General features: G+C 35.7%; 1 protein-coding gene across 1 annotated transcript in view; it reads left to right on the plus strand.

The window, feature by feature from the left end:
• Positions 1-20,725, plus strand: part of SPATA6 (spermatogenesis associated 6) — a 94,337-nt gene that overhangs the window by 46,455 nt on the left and 27,157 nt on the right. Inside the window, exons 10-11 of the mRNA XM_055138391.1 lie at positions 7,651-7,835; positions 12,895-12,946. Of these exons, the coding sequence (XP_054994366.1) occupies positions 7,651-7,835; positions 12,895-12,946 (237 nt within the window). The remainder of the gene's footprint in view (positions 1-7,650; positions 7,836-12,894; positions 12,947-20,725) is intronic.

The following is a 20,725-nucleotide window of genomic DNA, read 5'->3' on the forward strand; positions in this document are numbered from 1 at the left end:
GAGGTTGATGGTTTATGCTATCCTTGTGAAAGTGGTAAGTGAACTCCAGTGACAATTTTTGTATTAAAAGGGAAGTTTGTTATTGAAATATAAAATGGCATTAAACACTGCTCTCTTTTCTATGGAAAGAATTAAGGATTTTGTTAAAAGCATGTAGAGTTTGACTGATACATAAACTGAAAGTGGAGTATTAGGATTTTCTCCAAGGAAAAAAAGCACAAAATTGAGCATGCTTGCAAGATTTTATAGAAAGTGGGATTTTTTGTGAGTTTCATTGAGAAATATATTTTTTGTGTAAGCAAGGGGAAAAAGTGAAATATGTCTTCAAAATGAAAGCAACATAAAGAAATCTTTGGAATTTGAGACTAATTGTTTCCTGGGAGAAAAGATAAGAAACAAAACTGCTTCAATAAAGGGCATATATTGGGGGACAATGACTCTTTTTACACCTAATTTTTCTAGTTTTCCTACTTTCCTGTACCTAGAACCTATTATACTAGTTACTTTTTTCTTCTTAGATGCATTATCTATTCTCACAAATGCTTATATTATTTTAGAATTTCTTTGTGGTACCATTTTTTTCAAATTGAATCACCATGAGAATAGTTACAAAGCTTTCAGGTTCAAGTCTCAGTCATACAATGAATAAACACCCATCCCTTCACCAGTGCACATGTTCCACCACCAAGAATCCCAGTATGCCCCCATCCCACCCCCACCCTGCCTGTGTGGCAGATGATTTTCACTTTACTCCCTCTTTACTTCGATTGCATTCAACCTCGACAGGAAACCCATTATTATTATTTGGAATTTCCCCCCAACAATCAGACCTGCCGAAAAGGCATCATTTGATAATTTGTTTTCTGTTGCTGTTAAGGAAGAGCATATGATGTTGCGCGGCCGCTATTGAGGCTCTGCAGTTTCGGATTTCTGGTATTTTAGTAACTAAGTCCAGAGGGATTTCTGCCAGAGCCGCTGGGTTCCCAAATTGGTTTGTGTGCATCTGGGATCATGGCCGTTCAGGAGTAGAGGAGCCATTTGTGGGCAGCTGCTTGGGGTCTTGTCTGGACAGGGAGTGGTACCATTTATTTTGTGTTGTAATCATTTCTTTTTTGTTGTACCATTTTTTTCACCCTGAATCATTAACTTCTCTTCTACAGATTTAAGTTCTATATGCACTGTGCATTATATTCACTAAATGCACTGGTTCTCAGGATTGTACCATCTTCAAGGTGGAATTATAGAAATTTACAGGGACATTTTCTTATTACAACCATTTAGGTAAAGTATTCTTGATATTTAATGTGCAGGGATACTAGCTATTCCGTGGAGTGGGATTGTTCCAAACAGTAATGAATTCCGTATCACACATGGCTTTCAACTATCTCTTTAGCCAGTGTAGCAGTGAGAATTTTGTTCAAAAATATTAAAACCAATTTAGCTCTCCATAGAACAAAGTATGTTTGTTATAATTTTTAGTGCTCTTTTATTCCTCAGGACAATAATTTAAAAAATATATGTATAAGTTACATTGTCACCATATTTCATTTCAGGATATAGAGGACAATATAAAATATTTGTTTTAAAACGAGAATAGGGCCAGGATGATAGTTCAAAGGACTAAAGTACATAGTAAGCATGTGGGAGGCCTGGATTCCATCCTTGTCATTGCGTGGTCAGCTGAGCACTAACCTTAGGAAGTATGAAGTACCCCTGAGTACAGCCGTGTTAGTTTAAAAACGATAGCCTTACTCAGCTTGGACTAATATAATAGTTGCTAAACTGAGTAGTTTAAATAATAGAAATGAAATTTCTTATAGTTCTGGAATCTGGGAAGTCTGGGATCAGGAAGATGCCCTCTGGTTTTTTAAAGCTAGACAAGCTACCTTTCTTGTCCTTGCATAGCAGAGAGGGAAGAGAGGAAGCTTCAGTCACATTAAGGGGTTTAGGACTTCAACATACCAAGACACATAATTCAGCTCATAGTAGATTTTTAAAACTGGTATTAAGGTCAAAAATTACTAATGAAGGACTTTGAGAGATAGTATGGGGGTTTGAGCACTTGCCTTGCCTATGGTAGACTGTTTCAGTTCCCAGCACTGCGTATGGTGCCCCTACCCAAGCCCCCAAGCAAAATCAGGAGTTATTAATGAGCACAAAAGCAGGAGTAAGTCCTGAATTAACCACTGGGTGTAGTCCCAAGACTGTAGCACTGTCATCCTGTTGTTCATCGATTTGCTCGAGCAGGCACCAATAACGTCTCCATCGTGAGACTTGTTACTCCCAAGACTAAAAGAAAAAAATCACAATCCTTTATATGACACCAGGTGAATGAGAGAATGGACTTGTAGCTAGTAGTTATAGGGTGCTTTGGGAAAGAATTTTGGAATAAGGGGGCTATGAAGATAGTAGAGTGGTAAGGTGCTTGCTTTGCATGCAGCTGACGCAGGTTCAATGCCAGGTATTCTTACTTGAGCATGAATGGTCTCTGAGTAAATCCTGACTGCTGGGTGTTTCATTGTTAATACCCCAAAACAAAACAGTGAATCATAGAATGAACTTCTTTTACCTGATCCTTTATCAGATAGACCTTTTCTAGCTTCAGTTTGATGCCAGCACTTCTTGATACTTCTGTTCTCTTGTTGATTCTACAGTACAACCTAAAAACTTTCTAATTCTCCTTATTTTCTGTATATATCTTATATGCTGCTTTGTCAATAACTACCAAATACTGATCAGATGGAATCATACAGTTGTCTTCTCTGCTTCAGCCTTTCTTTTAATTTTATTTTTCTTTTTCTTTTGCCATCTGTATTTCATTTCTGGTAGCTTTACATCATTCTAACATCCTCACATATCCAATTATTTCCTTATGTTCTATTGCTTTTGACTTACCGGATTACAGACTTCATGTGTCTTCCTAGACTCATGAAAACAAGAGTCATGTAAATGTTCATTCTATCCTTCTTCTTCCCTGGCAATCAAGGTATGTGGCATATGGTAGATAATTCATTTCTTTTTGAGTGGATGGGTGAATATCACATCAAGTTCAGAATTCTCTGCTTAAATTTCTATATTTTCTGTAATTACTCTTTCTACTTCTATTGAATTATCCTATTGTTTCATCACTACCCTTGTTTGTATAATGTTTGTTTCTTCTGTTTTTACTTATATGTTTTATTAGGAAATTGGTTGGTGTTCTTACAAATTCTAGTTTAATTTTAATATCATAGCTCAGTAGAGGCATATTTCTCACTGAGAAACCAGGACATCTGTCAAGGCTCACTTGCTTCTTACAAGTCTTGCAAGTGACCTAAATCACTTGTCACGTTGACATGAACTAGACACATGGCCATGTCTACAAACATAGACGTTAAAAGGGTGGAGGGTAGTAAGAAATAGAGATTCTCATTTGGCAGTTGTTTTCCATTAATTTTATACTCTTGAGAAAGGGACACAAATTTTAATGTTTACTCTCTGGCAATCTGTCTCATTCACAAGGAAAATCTTCATGTTCTCCAGGAAAGACCAATGAAAGGTTCATATAGCCACTGGAGAAATAGAACTTGAAGTTGAGGAAATGTGGAGGATGGAATAAGCCGTTCCATCAGATTTAGATGGATCGTAACCCTTATACTCTATGAACTCTGAGATAAGCTTTCTCTTTAGAGGACTTAAGAAACTGATCTCAGTTATCAACATCTGCTTCTCTCCCTTTTGAATTAGAACCAGTCTCTGAACTTATTATCATGCTAAAAGTTGTGCCTATTCTTATTCCTATATTTCTGTCATTATTCTGAACTGCTACTCAGTTAAGCATTGTAAAATTATTTGTGTTTATTTCTTAAGTTCTATGCATTATGACAAGAAAAATTAGAACATAGCATAAATACCAGGTAGTAAGTAAGCATTCAACATATATTAGTTGAACAAAAATTTCCCATAGCACAGCAGGTAGGGCATTTGCCTTGCACGCTGCCGACCCAGGTTCGATTCCTCCATCCCTCTCAGCAAGGCAAACTACTGAGAGTATCCCGCCTGCACGGCAGAGCCTGGCAAGCTACCCGTGGTGTATTCAATATGCCAAAACCAGTAACAAGTCTCACAATGGAGATATTACTGGTGTCCACTCGAGCAAATCAATGAGCAACAGGATGACAGTGACAGTGACATTGAACTTAGTAGTTATTTTTTTCTTTCATTATTTTTCCTTAAAATGTTCCAATAAATATAACAAAATTTAATATTTATTTTGTCAATTTATTATATAAGAAGCTTTCATTTTTATTTTGTAAGTATACTATAGCCATGCCATCATATATCCCAGATTTAAAAGTTAAGTGTATACATAATTATATTTTACTTGTGTAATTTTAATGAACTGAGTGTGTGAAATTATTTTTTTTTTTGCTTTTTGGGTCACACCCAGCAATGCACAAGGGTTACTCCTGGTTCATACACTCAGGAATTACTCCTGGTGGTGCTCGAGGTACCATATGGGATGCTGGGAATCGAGCCTGGGTCGGCCGCGTGCAAAGCAAACGCCCTACCCGCTGTGCTATTGCTCCAGCCCCTGAAATTAATTTTTTAATAAAAGATTCAAGATAGATTTAAAGTATGTTTTTAAAATATTTTTGATCTCTGTAGTTGTAAGATTAGAAGTTTTACAGTTCTGAGATCATAGAAAGGCATTTTGAGAAACCAATTTCCATAAATGTAAAAAAGTTTCTTTTGTTGTTGTTGTGATAGATGGAAACAAAAGAAATGTTGCTGTTTGTTTTAAGTCAAGCTTTCTGCTTTATATTTTCAACTAACTTTTTTTGCTAACCTGTAACATTTTCCAAGTTTATAAATAAGGGAATTAAAACTTAAAGATTCGCTTAGTGTTACATAATTAGCAGGGATTTGAACCCACATTTTTGAACCTTAAGCCTTGGTTCTTCAGTAATCAACCAAAAATACAACTCTTGTAACAAGTCAGAAATACACTATTCCATTTGTTTTTTTAAAAAAATAATTATGAAAAGCTTTTTAAAACTAAGTGTGAAGTTTGAAGTGGGTACTAGGCAAAGACTTGCCTCCTGTTTTCCCACCTTAAGTAAAACTTTCTGTAACAAATCTGTTCTCCAACTCAATGGCATGGTTATATCCCGACTGTTCACATTACATAGTTATTTAATATAGAACTCTTTATTTATAATTTCTTCATTATTGTTATGTCAGTATTTTTTGGTTTGGGTGGGGACTATTTAGGGCACCAGGTACTAAACCAGAGTTGGCTCTGTGCAAGGCAGGTGCCCTGCGTGCTGTGCTATCTCTATGGCCCCTTAGTTCTTTGTGTTTTTTTTTATGTCTCCCAATCTGGGCTTCTTTGAGTTGTCTTGTTATATTTATCTGCCATTGCTATTTCTTTAACCTTGTTCAGTTCTTTATACAAAGAAGATAGCTAATAAATAGTTACATTTAAGATTTTTTACAGTATCCTTAGGTATTCTCCTATATTTTCCTATTGTGCTAAATAACTGTAGTCATTGGTTATTTTTTCCTCACGCTTTTTCTCACCCTGTTATGAATGCTCTTTTTCTTTTTTTCTACTTATGGCCTCACTGTTCACATTGGTGATAGACAGATGGCTAGCCAACATGACGTCATCATCATTGAAATTAATGAATAGAAAAGGATCTCTTCCACAAGCCATGTGGCTCTTATTTGGATAAAATTCTAGAAATAGCATTACAATCCCCTTTTTTCTTTCTTTCTTATACTTTTTTAATAAGTATACTAGATACACTCACATATGATTACCAGAAACCTCTTTAAACTGGTTTTTGACTCTGAGTTTTACTTTGTGTCGTTATGAATAGCTAACAATGAAATAATTTTCAGTTCTTTTATTCCACGTAGATCACATATTTCTTAGTCTTTTGGGACTATAACTGAGTCATTTGAATTACGTGCTATTTGGTTCTGCCATGAAGGCTTGATTCTTAGCCAGCTGCTGGCTCACTAACATTGCAGTAATTTTGGAAAGCAGTGAAAAATTGTGACAGTGTTGAAGCAAAATGCTGTGTTGGGTTGGTGTTTTAATAATAAATGCATTATTTATTGTGTAACTTATACAGCTATACATTCTTCAAGATAATTTAAACTGAAAAATACTATTGACCTTATTTTACATATGAGAGAAGTAAGTCTGAGAAAGATTGGATAGCTTTTTCAGTTAAATAGTACTGCAAGAACATAACAAGAACTTGATGGTATTTAATGTTTTAGTCCCAACCCTGGGACAGGAGAGAATACAGAGGTTAAGGCACATGTCTTACATGCTGCTGATCCTGCTGCATGCAACCCGAGAGGACTGTCAGGTATATCCCATGAGCATTCAGGTTGTCCCGTGTAACTCTGGCACCACAGGCCCAATTTACACCACATCTTGGGACTTTTACATTAAACTGGTAGCCCAGTGCTTAGGAGCACATCCTCTATAAATAAATCAGTGACTGGAAATTAAATATTTACTTAAATAAATGCAATTTTCCTCCCCATTTTATCTTGAAATTGATTCCAGATATTACTCAGACGACTTCAATTAAGCCAGCATTGTTCAACTTTTTTACACCTGTGACTGCCACTTGTCTTGCATATTGGTCCGTGGACCACCAGTTATAACAAGGGTGGGCTGTAGAATAGTAGTTTTCAACCTTTCTGTACCTGTGGGCTGACATCAGTGTATGGACAGGTGATTGAATCCAATGATTTAAGCTGCTACTCTTGATATTATTGATGACTTTCCTATTGCTGGTTCAAATGTTCATTTTCAGTTCTCCCTGTTAGGAATATTTGACCCAGTGATTCCTCTTCCTTGAAATACATTCATTAATTAACTTTCAGAACAACACATTCCCCTTGGATGTTCCTCAGTCTGATTTTTTTCTTTACATCTTCCCAGACTTCAAATAATATCCTGCATGACTTTAAGGTACTGTGTTCTTAACTAAGATGGTCAGTCCTTCTTTTTAATTTTTTTTTTAATTCAAGATGTTCTCTTGTTCTCTTTTTTTTTCAGTTCCTATTGAATATCCTAGTTTGAACTGCAGCTCCTTCTTGATAAACCCCGCTGATTCCAAACTCACAAGCAGTTCTTAGCTCATTTCCTTTTGAATTTTCTTCCGATGATATCTACCATTCTCTAGCTTTGTATATTTTACATATTTTTCTATGTAAATATTTATACACAATTGCAAGTGTGTATGAATCTCCTTCCTAGGGTGTGAATTTCAGTTTAACATATGGTTTACAGGAGCAGGAATTAATTTTCTAATATGTTTATATGAAGAAAGCAATCAATAATTTTAATGATTGGCATTATAACTAAATTACATTGCTTATTTGTCCTTTATTTTATATATACACCCCTATCTTTACACCCATCCCTACATAAAAACTCTTAGAATTGATAACACTTGTAAATATTAGTCATCTGTAGAGAAAAGTCCAGGTATATTTAGTGTTTAATATTATAGTGTAGTGATAATTATAACTACTGCATTATGAAATTTTTCTACAAGTGATGGCATAATAACTTATTATATTTGGTATTTCTAATAAAGTATGTGCAGCTATGTGAATAACTTATATGTGTAATTTCAGGTTATCAGGACACCCCATGGGAGGGAATTTGATGACTCTCTGGAAAGATGTGACGACTATTTGACAAGGTCATGTGGCAAGCCTGAGCATGCAGCTAGGACTTTACTAGTTCACTCAGCACCCTCAACAGTACCAAAGCATCTTTCTCCAAGTCCTGTGTTAAATAGAGCTTCTCTCAGGGAAAGGTAATGTGTAGTCTCTATTTCTATACTAATTTTTTGACTAATTATCATTAGAAAAAGGAATACAGCAGTTCAGCAATTTGGGTCCACATATTCCCCTAAACTCTTAACTACCTCCCTGGCTATATATGTGTATGTGTCGCACTGTGTATATATACATATATATTTATGTGTGAGTATATACATATATATGTATAAAGTATATATATACAAGAAAACTTAAGTAGTTCAAGATAAACCCTTGGAGAGGCTTATATATGAATGTGATAAATTGTGTCATAATGTTTGGGGACATATTTTGATTTCCATGCTTAGTCTGATGTTCAGATATATAGTTGGACCTACTCTGTATTTACTTTTTAATAGTATGAACTTGTTGATTTCATTGACTGTATTTGGCCCTAATCTTCTAGTTACCAAGACTTTTTTACCTGTATCCCCTTAGATATGTTTTTGAATATTTTTTCTGCCCTTTCAGAAAATTTGGAGAACTCTCTCCAATTTGCACCCAGTACTACAGTATTATTTTTAGTTGTGTTATTTAGTCCTTATGCAGAATTTTATTTTAGCTCTTGAAGCCTTTTCTTTCCAAGTTGATAAGTTATTTATTGAGGTTATATTTAAAACTCTTTTGAATATAAAAACCATTCAGGCTGTTCCTATTTCATGTTTCAGGCTAGGTGACATCTTGGCGTAGATACACATTTACTTACACATTTACAGTAATATTGAATATATGATTGTGGATATGTTCTTTGCTAAAATGAAATGAGTGATAATTTATATATAAAACATTACCTATTTTAATAATTACTCAAGCATTTAGGTAATTTATTTTTTACGTATAACATGTATTAAGTCTGTAAAGGAAAATAAAACATATCTAGGACATATTGCTAGGAATAGAAACATGTCCTTTTTTCATACCTAATACCAGATTTTTAGGCATAAAACATTCAGTGAGCTGGTTGTTTAGATCACTGAGCACTATACTTACAGGATGTTTGTACAATCTGTTGGAATCAATAGACAATTTAAACCCATGTTAATGCAAATTGTTTTTCCAGGAAAAATGGGAAGTATGACAAAACATATGCTATAGGAATTTATCTGGGGATATAATCATTAAAATTTAGTTTTCCTCTAAGATATAAGTGCTGACTTCTTAATCATATATATGAGTAAATAGACTTTTAACGACTTCATAGTAACTAAAGCAAATGAATTTCATTTATAGCAAAAGGTGCTCTTTGCTGTAAGCCCATTTGAAAAAGCACTTCCAATAGCATTTGCACACTATAAAATACTTTCAGTTTTGATTATAAATGCAGTATTTTTTTTGTGTACTCAATATTTTACTTCAGTAAAATAGAATAAAACCTAGCACATGCAGTGCTGGCATCTAAAACTAATACGTAAGTAAATTTTAAGTTTGCAAAGACTCAAGATTCAATTTTTACACTCAGCAAGTTTAAATTCATTCTTAATTACTGAGAACATTGCAGGTTAATTAAATTATCCTAAGTCACTGATAATGGTAATACATAAGATAACCACATGTTAAAGATTGTGATTATGTCAGTCTGTCACTGAGAAACTAAGGAGAAAAATCAGAAAACTCAAGAGAACCTTTAATAATGGGGATAGTTCAAATCAGTGTTTATAATTGCTTTCTTATGATTTTAAGACAAACAAAACAAAAGTGGTGTGTTTTAATTTCAAGTTGCCAATTTTTTCTAAAGTTTTGTGAGAATGTTGCAGCAGGCTACACTACTAATGTCTGATGTGCTTAACTCGATTCAAGTGTAAGAATACTTAATATAAAATCTCATATTACCCTAAATATATTTTACATATAGTGACATTCAAACATTTAAGCATCAGAGTTTCTGTACTGTCTTTTGGTGAAGTTCTTAAAATGTTTGAAGAATGAATTTTAGGCTTATAGAAATTGTCAAAATTTTCAATAACTGTTACATCAACCTACAGCAAAAAATATCACAGTCTATCATGTGCAAATGGTTTTATTCTCAAATATTATATCGTGGCCCTTTCAAAAATTTAGAACTAGTTCTAGGCTACATTCAACAGGCAAGCCAATACTGAAAGTTTAAGGAGATGCACGCAAGACATATATATGGAAATTTTAAAGTATGCAATAAGCACTTTGTAAAAAGTTATGAACAAAATATACAGTACTTTTTGTTTTAATTGAATCGTGAAATACAGTTACAAAGCCGTTTATAGTCAGGTTTCAGTTATACAGTGTTCCAGCACTCATCCTTCCACCAGTGTACATTTCCTACTACCAATGTTCCCAGCATGCCACCCTTCCCCCCAGCCTGCTGTCTCTCTGGTAAGCACTTATATCTCTCTCTCTCTCTTTCACACCCCCACCCCCACTTTTTGGTCATTATGCTTTGTAATACAGATACTGAGAGGTTATCATGCTTGCTCCCTCACCCATTTTCAGCACGTAGTTCTTATGTAGAGTGATAATTTCCAACTATTTTTATCATAGTGGTTCCTTCTCTTTCCCAACTGCCTTCTCTCCCAGCACCTGAGACTTCTAACTGTGGACCAGTCCTCTTAGCCCAAAAACACATTGCAGAAAAGCCTTCTCCACTTCTATTTTTGCTGCAGCATTATTCACAATAACCAGGATTTGTAAACAAGCCGAGTGCCCGAGATCAGATGACTGGTTAAAGAACTATGGTACTTCTACACGGTGGAATACTATGCAACTGTTAGGAAAAATGAAGTTATGAAATTCACTTATAAATGTATAGACATGGAGAGTATAATGCTCAGTGAAATGAGGCAGAAGGAGAGGGATAGACATAGAATTATTGGAATCATTTGTGAGATTTAAAAAATACACAGGACTCTTAAACCTGTATCTCTGTAAAATAGCACTGTTAACAAAACTTAGTACTGTCAAGTACACCTACACAGTAAAGTCATATATAACAAGGCACACTAAGTTTGAAAATCTGTTGCATTTTAGGTGTTCACTCCTTATGCCATTGTGTGGTTAGTTTTGAAGATCTTGATGTCATCTTTGGTCAAACATATTATTAAAAAGAATATAAATATAATAAAAAACTTATGCAACCAAAACAAGACAAACTTCATTATCTAGATATGACAGGAGGCAGTTTAGAACATACTTTTAACCTAATGTGTTCTCAAAGATTTCATATGTGTCAGTTGACAAAACCATTTATAAAACCAAGTATAACCAAGTATATTTACAAAACCAAGTATAAGCCATTTTAACATCATAGTGCAGTTTAAAGAGAATCATGCGAATCTGCATTAAAATTGGCTGTGTGGGCTGTAGGGATAGTCAGCAGGGCACTTGGTTTGCACGTGACTGACTAGGGTCTGATTCCTGCCAGCCCATAAGGTGCCCTGAACCCTCTAGGAGCGATCTCTGAGTGCAGAGCCAGGAATAATCCCTCAGCACTGCCAGGTGTGACCCCAAAACAAAAATACAACCAAAAGTGAATAAAATTGGCTGCGTATTCTTTCTGCTCTATCCTTTTCAGCACTAATAGGCACTAAGATCATGTTCTTAAGCAGTTTTCTGTATAAATATTAATATTATGAAATATAATAATTTGTAGAAAGCTCTAGAGTTATTATTAAAATAAGACTAGCAAATCTAATTAAAAGGGAGCTGGTATTCTCTTTAATCATACATAAGCTTTTTATTTTGGAAATGGAGTTAGAGTGCTAAGCGATCATTTCTTACACTACAGCACAGACTAGTGGCCCCTCTGGTGGTACCTTTGGGACACCTCCTAAAAGAAGAAGCCTCTTGTTCAGCTATCAGATTTTCAAGATATAGCGAATAGAGTCTGCAGTATATTTGCATAGATGCAATAGCAAATCCTTTGACAAATGCCAAAGATGAGCATTTAGATATAGCGGAGCTATTATTTATTACATTCCTTGAAGCAGATTATGTAAATCACTTGTTCTACTTAATGTTTTTATTGTATGTACACCTATAAAATTGTCACTTTGTGGTTATAAATTGAGAGAAAACTAGGCAAACATTTAAATAACCTGTTAGCATTTAGTATACATTTCTTTGTAAAGGAATTATCAGCAACTTCATAGAGATATATTGTAGCCAGATGGATTTAGAAATTTTTTATATTACTTGTAAGAAGCAAAGCAGTTTAATTGCACTCATTTGAGTTTGAGAATGGCCAAAGAAAGGGAAAAAAATGGTTGCTTTGTTTTTTTAATTTTGATAATCCGACTAATAACATCATGCTTTTCTTTCCTGGTTTTCAATATTTATTTTTAAGCAATAGCACAGCGAGTAGGGCATTTGCCTTGCACTTGGCCAACCCAGGTTCGATTTCTCCATCCCTCTCAGAGAGCCCAGCAAGCTACCAAGAGTATCCTGCCTGCATGGCAGAGCCTGGCAAGCTACCCGTGGCGTATTTGATATGCCAAAAACAGTACCAAGTCTCACAATGGAGATGTTACTGGTGCCTGCTCGAGCAAATGGATGAACAATGGGACAGCAGTGCAACAGTGCTAAAGTTGTATTTAAGTAGCAGATTATAGAGAAGTGGTATTATCTGCTTCAAGAGAGAATCATCCAGTTTTTTTTTTTTTTTACCTTTGTTCTGTTGTTTTTGTTATTTTCCTTTGGGGCCACGTATAGCAGTGCTCAGGGGCTGCTCCTGGCTGCTTGTTCGGGAGTTCTCCGGCATTACTCAGGAGACCAGATGTGAAGGTAGGGATTGAACCTGGGTCTCTCCCATGCACAGTATATGCTCTAGCCCACTGAGACACTTTCTGGCTCTGTTTGCCTTAACCCTAAGGAATAAACATGATTGAATTTTAAATGATATATATTATAAACATTTAGTTTTGATTTATATAATTTAATTTTTCTTTATGCAGAAAGCAAAAATGTCTTAATCTTTGTGTTATCAAATAGAGATAAGGAAAACTTACTATCATTATGTGCTGTTTGAAAAGATTGATTTTTTTACTCCTCTGGCTATAAGTCATCTTTGTTTTTGTATGCCCACAGATTCCATTCTGATTGGTGTTCATCTCCAAACTGTGATGAGATCCATGACCGGGTAAAACATGTCTTGAAATTATATCGGGCGCATCCAAGATATTTATATGTTAATTTCTAAAAAAAAGTTTCTGTTGAAGACTTTCTAGAATCATGCAAGAAAGCCACTAAAGATGCTTAAAGCTTGCAATGGTCAGTCATTTGGAAGAGAAGAGAATTGTACAATTGCCATATGGTGGAAATCCATGTGTTTAAAGGGCAGCATGTCTAACATTCTGGTTGACACTAGTCATGCAAAAATATTTAACAAAGCATCTGAACTGCAAACAATATTAATGATAATTATCTCAGAGAATAGTGACTTAGTGATAATTATCTCAAAGTCTTCAAAATTTGGAAAAAAAATTTTAGTATACAGAAATTCCAGGACTGGAGCGATAGCACAGCCGGTAGGGCGTTTGCCTTGCACACCTACCTGGGTTCGATTTCTCTCTCCCTCTTGGATAGCCCGGCAAGCTACCAAGAGTATCCCACCCACATGGCAGATCCTGGCAAGCTATCCATGGTATATTCTATATGCCAAAAACAGTAACAACAAGTCTCACAATGGAGATGTTACTGGTGCCTGCTCGAGCAAATCTATGAACAATGGGATGACAATGCTACAATGCTATAGAAATTTCACTTCTTGCAAATAGATTTGGTTCTCAGTGGGGGAATGAAGAATGGTGAGAAATTAGTACAGTGGGTAGGGCGTTTGCCTTGCACGCGGCCGACCCGGGTTCAATTCCCAGCATCCCATATGGTCCCCTGAGCACCAGGGGTAATTCCTGAGTGCAGAGCCAGGAGTAACCCCTGTGCATTGCTGGGTGTGACCCAAAAAGCAAAAAAAAAAAAAAAAAAGAAATTTGTATTTTGAAGGAGGTTTATTTATTTCTCTTTGATGGACTTTTGTGTCACTCCTGGTTTTAATCTTCTAGGCTCTCATATCAACAGTGCTAGCTTTCAGAGTAAAATGGAAGATTTCACTTTATGACTCCCGCCAATTGTAGTATTAGTAGAGTATGATTTTATTGGTGTGAGTCTACATTGCAACATTAGTAGCTTACAATTCAATTGATAGTAAAAAAGAGGGCACAGACCACAGATAGTAAAAGGGAGGGCTTCGGAGAACTACCCTCTAGAGGAGGTGGGCAGTGGGCCAAGGATTCCCCACAGAGGTCCGTTCATAGTTGTTTGTCTGATGTTTATGTGCATTTTCATTTTGTTAAATAAAAAGTTATTTAAAAAATTTTTTTAATAATTGTTTAACCATTGTTTTAATAATAGGTTGTTTCTGATGACTAGTGAATATGTTTTTTGGCTTTGTATATTTTCAGGTTTTTATTTTTTGGCATAGAACTGACATGTATCACTTTGTAAATTCAAGGTGTACAACTTGGTAATTCTTATAATTGTAAATTCTTAGGATTTATATAGCTTTCCTATATACCATACAGCAGTGCTAACAATACTCATGTATGTTACATTCCTTGTACTTATAACTGGAATTTTGTACCTGTTGACCGCTTCCTCCATATATATATATTCCTTGTGCTTCTTCAAGTTATTTAACCATATTTGTACTGGAATATCTTCTTCCACCTTTTTGTTGTTGTTGTTATGAGTTCCAAGTACATTCTTTGATATGAGCCTTTGATAACTATGTTTTGCAATTTCTACCCCACCTCCTTTCTACTCTGTATCTTGCATTTCCAGCCCTTCATTTTGTGGGGTGAAGTGATTTTGCTTAAGGGACTATATTTGGAACTGGGTATTAACCCTAGTCGGCCACATATAAGGCAAGCATCTTACCTATTTACTGTCTTTCTGGCCCCAAGCTTTTAAATTTTTGCTTAAAGAAGTTAAATAATCCAATTTATTCTTAGTATTTTTAGAATTTTTGTCTACTTTGAGTTGTCTACTATTACATTTTCTCCTAAAGACTTCTATTTGTTTCTTTGCTTTCACGGTTATATACTCTAATTGGCGTGATGTTTCTTCTTTAGTGGCAGGTAATAAGTTTCCAAAAAGTTCAATTCTCATGACTATAGATGGTTTCTATTTTTCTCTGGTTCTATTATGTTCCTCTTTAGTAATATTTCTTAATAATATTGATAATAGTATAGTTATAATGCTATACTATTTTTATTTTTTTTATTTTTTAGTTTATTTTTTATGGGGGCCAGACCCATTGGTGCTCAGAGCTTACTCCTGGCTCTGCACTCAGGGGTCACACCTGTGGAGCTCTGGGGATTATATTGGGTGCCAGGAATCTAAACCCATATTGGCTGCACACAAGGCAAATGTCATACCTGCTGTTCTGTTGCTCCATACCTTCTATACCATTGTACTATGCAATCCTTTTAGTAAATTTATATGTGTATTTTCTTTTCAACCTTTGTTTTTCACCTACATAATTAAAATATTTACCTGTGAATAGTACGTGAATTTTACCTTTTTAAGAGTAAAAATGTTCCCAGAAAGGGAGCTATTAACCAAATGAGAAGGGAATGTATGAGATGAGAAAATGTCCCCAAGCCATATATACATATATGATAAAAGGTCATATAATAAGGGCCTGCGGTTGTGGCTTATACCTTGAATAAATGAAATGACTGATCCCCTAAAATGATTGATCCCCTAAAAAATAAATGAATGAAATGACTGATCCCCTGAAATGACTGATCCCCCCAAAAAAAGAATAAAAATGTAGAGATTAAAGAAATAGTATAGTGAGCGAGGTGCTTGCCCTACACGTGACTGACTTGGGTTTGATTACCAGCACCCCTCATGGTCCCCTGAGCCCCACCACTATGAATGATCTCAGAGCTGTGAATGAAGTACTGAGCACTACTGGGTGTGACCCCCCCAAAAAAAATCTAGAATTTTCTGTAGATAATGCTGTTGTTTGGATCAGTAGTTATAAGTTTCTTTTTTACAGTTAATAATTTTTTTAACTCTTGGTTACGTGTATTTCAATATGCATGCATGCCAAATTATTTATTTTTGAATAATTTGGGACTAAAACCTGCTCTTGTTCTCTTTCGCATATCTGGTATCATGTTCAAATTCTACAAATATAAAAATCCTCATTTTATTGTATAGTAATGTCTATCCATGTCCTACTCTTTACTTAATTTCATGTTCCCATCTTAATTCAAGTCAATTACCTTTTGTCTAAAGAACTCTCTTTAAGTGCCCCTCATTCACTGCTGTTGGTAATGTTGACTGGTCCAGCCTTCTTTTGATACAATATGGACACTTCTCAAAAACTAGGAATTGAGCCTTCCATATGACCCAGCAATTCCACTTCTGGACATCTACTCCAGGGATCCAAAAGCTCAACTCTGGAAAGACATTTGTACCCTATGTTCATTGCAGCACTATTCACTATAGCCAAAATCTGGAAACAGCCCAAATATTCAAGTCAAAGATGATTGGATAAAGAAACTATCATATGCAATGGAATACTACTTGGCTGTAAGAAGAAAATGAAATTTGCTGCCACAAGGATGTTGCTGGAGAGTATTAATACTAAGTGAAGTCATTCAGAAGGAGATGGACAGCACAAGATGATCTCTTTCATATGTACGATATGAAGAAACACTAGGGGAATAACAGATACCCAAAGGCAACAGAGACTGAGAACTTGGGTCTTCAGTAGAAAGCTTACTACAGGGTAGAGGGGATGGGGTGAGTGACACTGGGACTACGTGGGGAAGTAGACACCTGGTTGGAAGGTGTGATACTGTAATAATTCATGTATGAAATCCTATTAATAACAGTTTGTAAACCATAGTGCCCAAAATAAAAAATAAAAGTAAATAAGGAACTCCCTTTAATGTTGCTTTATTGTCATTCTGCTGGCTACAAATTATAGTTTATTTGAAATCATTTTTGGCATTTTAAGGAAACCATTGTCATTTTTGACTGGCGGGTTTTTTTCCGTTGAAAACTATTTAAACAAGGGATTCCACCCCCCCCCAGTATACTTGCTATTTGTTTTCTACTTTGTGTTTAATAATCCTAGTGTTATTAATTTAAATGTGCTTTTGAGGGAGAATTTTATGTTAAATTTTCAGAATTTTTTTTTGCGGGGCTGCAGATACCCGGTGGTGCTCAGGTTTTCCTTCTGATAGTGCTTAAGGAATCATTTACAGTACCAGGGATCAAAAGAGGGTCTGTCACAAGTAAGACAAGTGCCTTAATATTATACTCTCTCTCTGTAAACTTTTTGCATTTGTGTATCAATGTTTGTTAACAGTTTATCCAAAGACATTCATTTTTAAACATTGCTTCTATCCCAATATCTCTTTACTCTCCTTCTGAATCTCCAGTTTTTCTAATTTAAACATTTTATACTGTGTCTCTTATATTATCTAATGGTTTTTCTGATTTCTCTAAAATTTAAAAGCATCAGAATAGTTTAATTTTTTTAATTTTAATTTTTAAAAATGTATTTGAATTTGATAATTCTGTCCTATTTTGCTGTATCATCGCTGTGAAACTCTTGCAAACTTACTAAAAGACCTAACTTTCTGGATCATCTTAAAAGAATAATCTGTTAAAGAAATTAATTTTTAAGTAAAGACATTTACAAGCACCAGAGAGAGATAGTACGGAGATTTCTGTATTATCTGCATGTGGCAGACTCCAATTTAATAAGTACCACCAGTAGTGATTTTTGAGAACAGAGCCCTGATCCCAGCCAGGTATGCCCCCCTGCCCTCCACCACAAAGGCACAAAACAATCTTTCAGCACTAGAAAGATAGACAGTATAGGGGTGAGTTGCATGCAATTAATTTTGACTTGATCCCCAGCACCGGATGATCCTCTGAGCATCACTGGGTACAACCCTGTAGGCTGGAATACCGTAGGTGACCCTTGGCACTGCAGGGTGTAAGTAGCACAGTGTTCTCTGACCCTGTGCCACCAGCCTGGATGGAAGAGAATAATCTCAAATTCCCCTGGGCCAAACAAGAATTAAAACAGAACATCAGTTTCAGGAGGTCTCTCTGATGAGTTCTTCCAAACCTCTAAAGAAAACAGAATACCATTCTTTGTTCTGTCTGTTGGTTTATCGGACTGTAGAATTTCAGAGAGACAACTTGATGCCTCTCTATATGTTTGACACCTTCCCTGCCACCAATGTTCCAGTGCCACGCAGTCACTGGAAGGACATTTCTACTCATTCTTTTTGCTCTCCTCCCACTCCAAGCTGTAGCAGTAGAATCACTTCTTTAAAATGTCACAGAAAATAAACTACCAATAACTGTAGACATTTATATCCAGTAAAGCATCCAACAAAACAGTAAAACTAAAATAATTTCAAATAAACCAGATTGGAATTACAGTCAGCAGGATGTGAAAAGAAGTTAGAGAGTTATTTGGCCAGAAGGAAGCTGATAAGAGTTCAGATGGTAACAAAGTGGCAGAGGGGTGGGGACAGCAAATGCACAAGAGTAGAAATTTTGGGATTTATTTCTGTTTAACATATGAGTTGAAATCATTTGAAATTGTCGTTTCCTTCCTTATTTTACTTAGCTTAGTCACTTCAAATTCCATTCATCTCTCCTAAAAAGTGTGGTTCATTGTTTCAGTATTTCATTGTCTTCAGTGTTCATATGAACATATGAACACAACTGTTCTATGAAATTAGTATTTTCATGTGCTTTGGAAAATGTATATGAATGGTGCTACTGGATCTTAAGGAATTTCCGTTTTTATCTTTTAAGGACTCTTCATACAATTTTCTATAGTGGTTGCACCATTTTACATATAGTCTGACCAGCAATAGATCCAGAGTTTTTCTTACTCTATGTTTTCATGAACCTTGTGGCTTCCAGTCATTTCATATAGGCCGTTTTCACAGGCACAAGGTGATATCGCAAAAAGATTTTTATTTGTATCTCCCTAATAAATGATGTTAAACATTTGTTCATGAGTTTCTGGGCCATCTGTAAGTCTTTTTTTGAAAAGCAAAAGATTTATGTGATTTAAAGAAAAACCAGAGCTATATATGTCTTTTTTAGGGAACTGTCAAGATCTTCGTCAATTTTTTGCATTACTGTTGAGTTGTGAGTTCTTTATATACTTAGGACACCAACCCCTTATTGGATATGATGTAAATATCTTATTCTGGAGCTGGAGAGATAGTACAGTGGGTAAGGCACTTGCCTTGTAGACATCCCATATGGTCCCCTGAGCCTGTCAGGAGTGATTCCTGAGCCAGGTGTAACCCCTGAGTACCACCAAGTGTGGCCCGAAAACAACACATTTTTTAAAATTCTTTTTCTAATTCCTTTGTTGCATTTTTCATTCCTACAAGTAGTTTCTTTTTATATGTAAATGTTTCTTTTGATATGTAAATTATTTAAAATTTTATTTAATCTCAATTTTTTAGTCTTTCATTATCCTCAAAATGGAGTTTAGTCTCCAGTTACATTTCTGATATCAGGGTCCTGGAGCATAGATATGCATATGCTTTCTTCTGTGGAACAGGTCACCTATTCTTTCTTCTAGTTTTATGGTTGCAGGTCTGCCCTTCAAGTCTTAGACTTGCAAAATATCAGTCTTAGACGTTCTTTAAAAAATCAAACCGTGGGGCTGGGGCAATAGCACAGTGGGTAGGGCATTTGCCTTGCACACGGCCAACCCGGGTTCTATTCCCAGCATCTCACATGGTCCCCCAAGTACCGCCAGGAGTTATTCCTGAGTGCAGAGTCAGGAGTAACTGCTGAGCATCACCAGGTGTGACCCCCAAAAAGCAAAAAAATAAAAAAGTATTCCAAAGAAAAAGTTATTAAAAAAAACCTTCCCAAATGACTATATAAAGTCAACCTTTATCCTAAAATGGCAAAACAAGAGTGAAAATTGAAGTACAGAACACTACAAAAATAAAAAATATATGTGTGTATATATATATATATATATGTATACACACACACACAGTGGGTAGGGCGTTCGCCTTGCACACAGCCAATCTGGGTTTGATTACTCTGCCCCTTTCACAGAGCCTGGCAAGCTACCTGTGGCGTATTCGATATGCCAAAAATAGTAACAACAAGTCTCACAATGGTGGAGACGTTACTGGTGCCCGCTCGAGCAAATCGATGAGCAACGAGATATCAAAATTTCTCATGCACACATGTATAAAAACATTAATAAATCACCTTAACATAAAACAAATTAATAAATTTTAAATCATATTAAAATAAAAATTAGCAGTATATTAAAATGAAAGTACATTATAATCAAGTGGACAATACAGAAATGCAGTGCATATTTACTCTATTGATAGTTAAAATAGGACAGTGTATCTTTTCTTTGTTAGCTTCATAGAAAAAATATCCAACAAAATGTTTACAGTAGCTAGGAGGTCACACCCAGGGACTGCCCCCAGCGCCATGTAATCCCACCAACGGTCAACATCCAGAGACTCAAAACCAAGCTCCCGGAAGTGTGACATCTTATAGCCCACTTCTCCGTCTGGGAGAACCTGCTAAGCTACCAAGAGTTTTCTGCCCGCATAGGAGAGCCTCACAAATTCCCCATGGTGTATTCATATTCCCAAACCAGTAACAATGATGGGTCTCATTACTCTGACCCTGAAAGAGCTTCCTATGTGGCATCGTTGGAAAGGACGAGTAAAGAGAGGCTTCTAAAATCTCAGGGCTAGGATAAATGGAGACATTACTGAGACCGCTCGGGAAATTCGACGATCAACGGGATGATAATGATGATGATAATGTACATATTTGTGAACTGTAAATATCTTTATCTCTAGTAACACTTTTA

This window comes from Sorex araneus, chromosome 5 (assembly GCF_027595985.1).
Source record: "Sorex araneus isolate mSorAra2 chromosome 5, mSorAra2.pri, whole genome shotgun sequence".
NCBI lineage: Eukaryota > Metazoa > Chordata > Mammalia > Eulipotyphla > Soricidae > Sorex > Sorex araneus.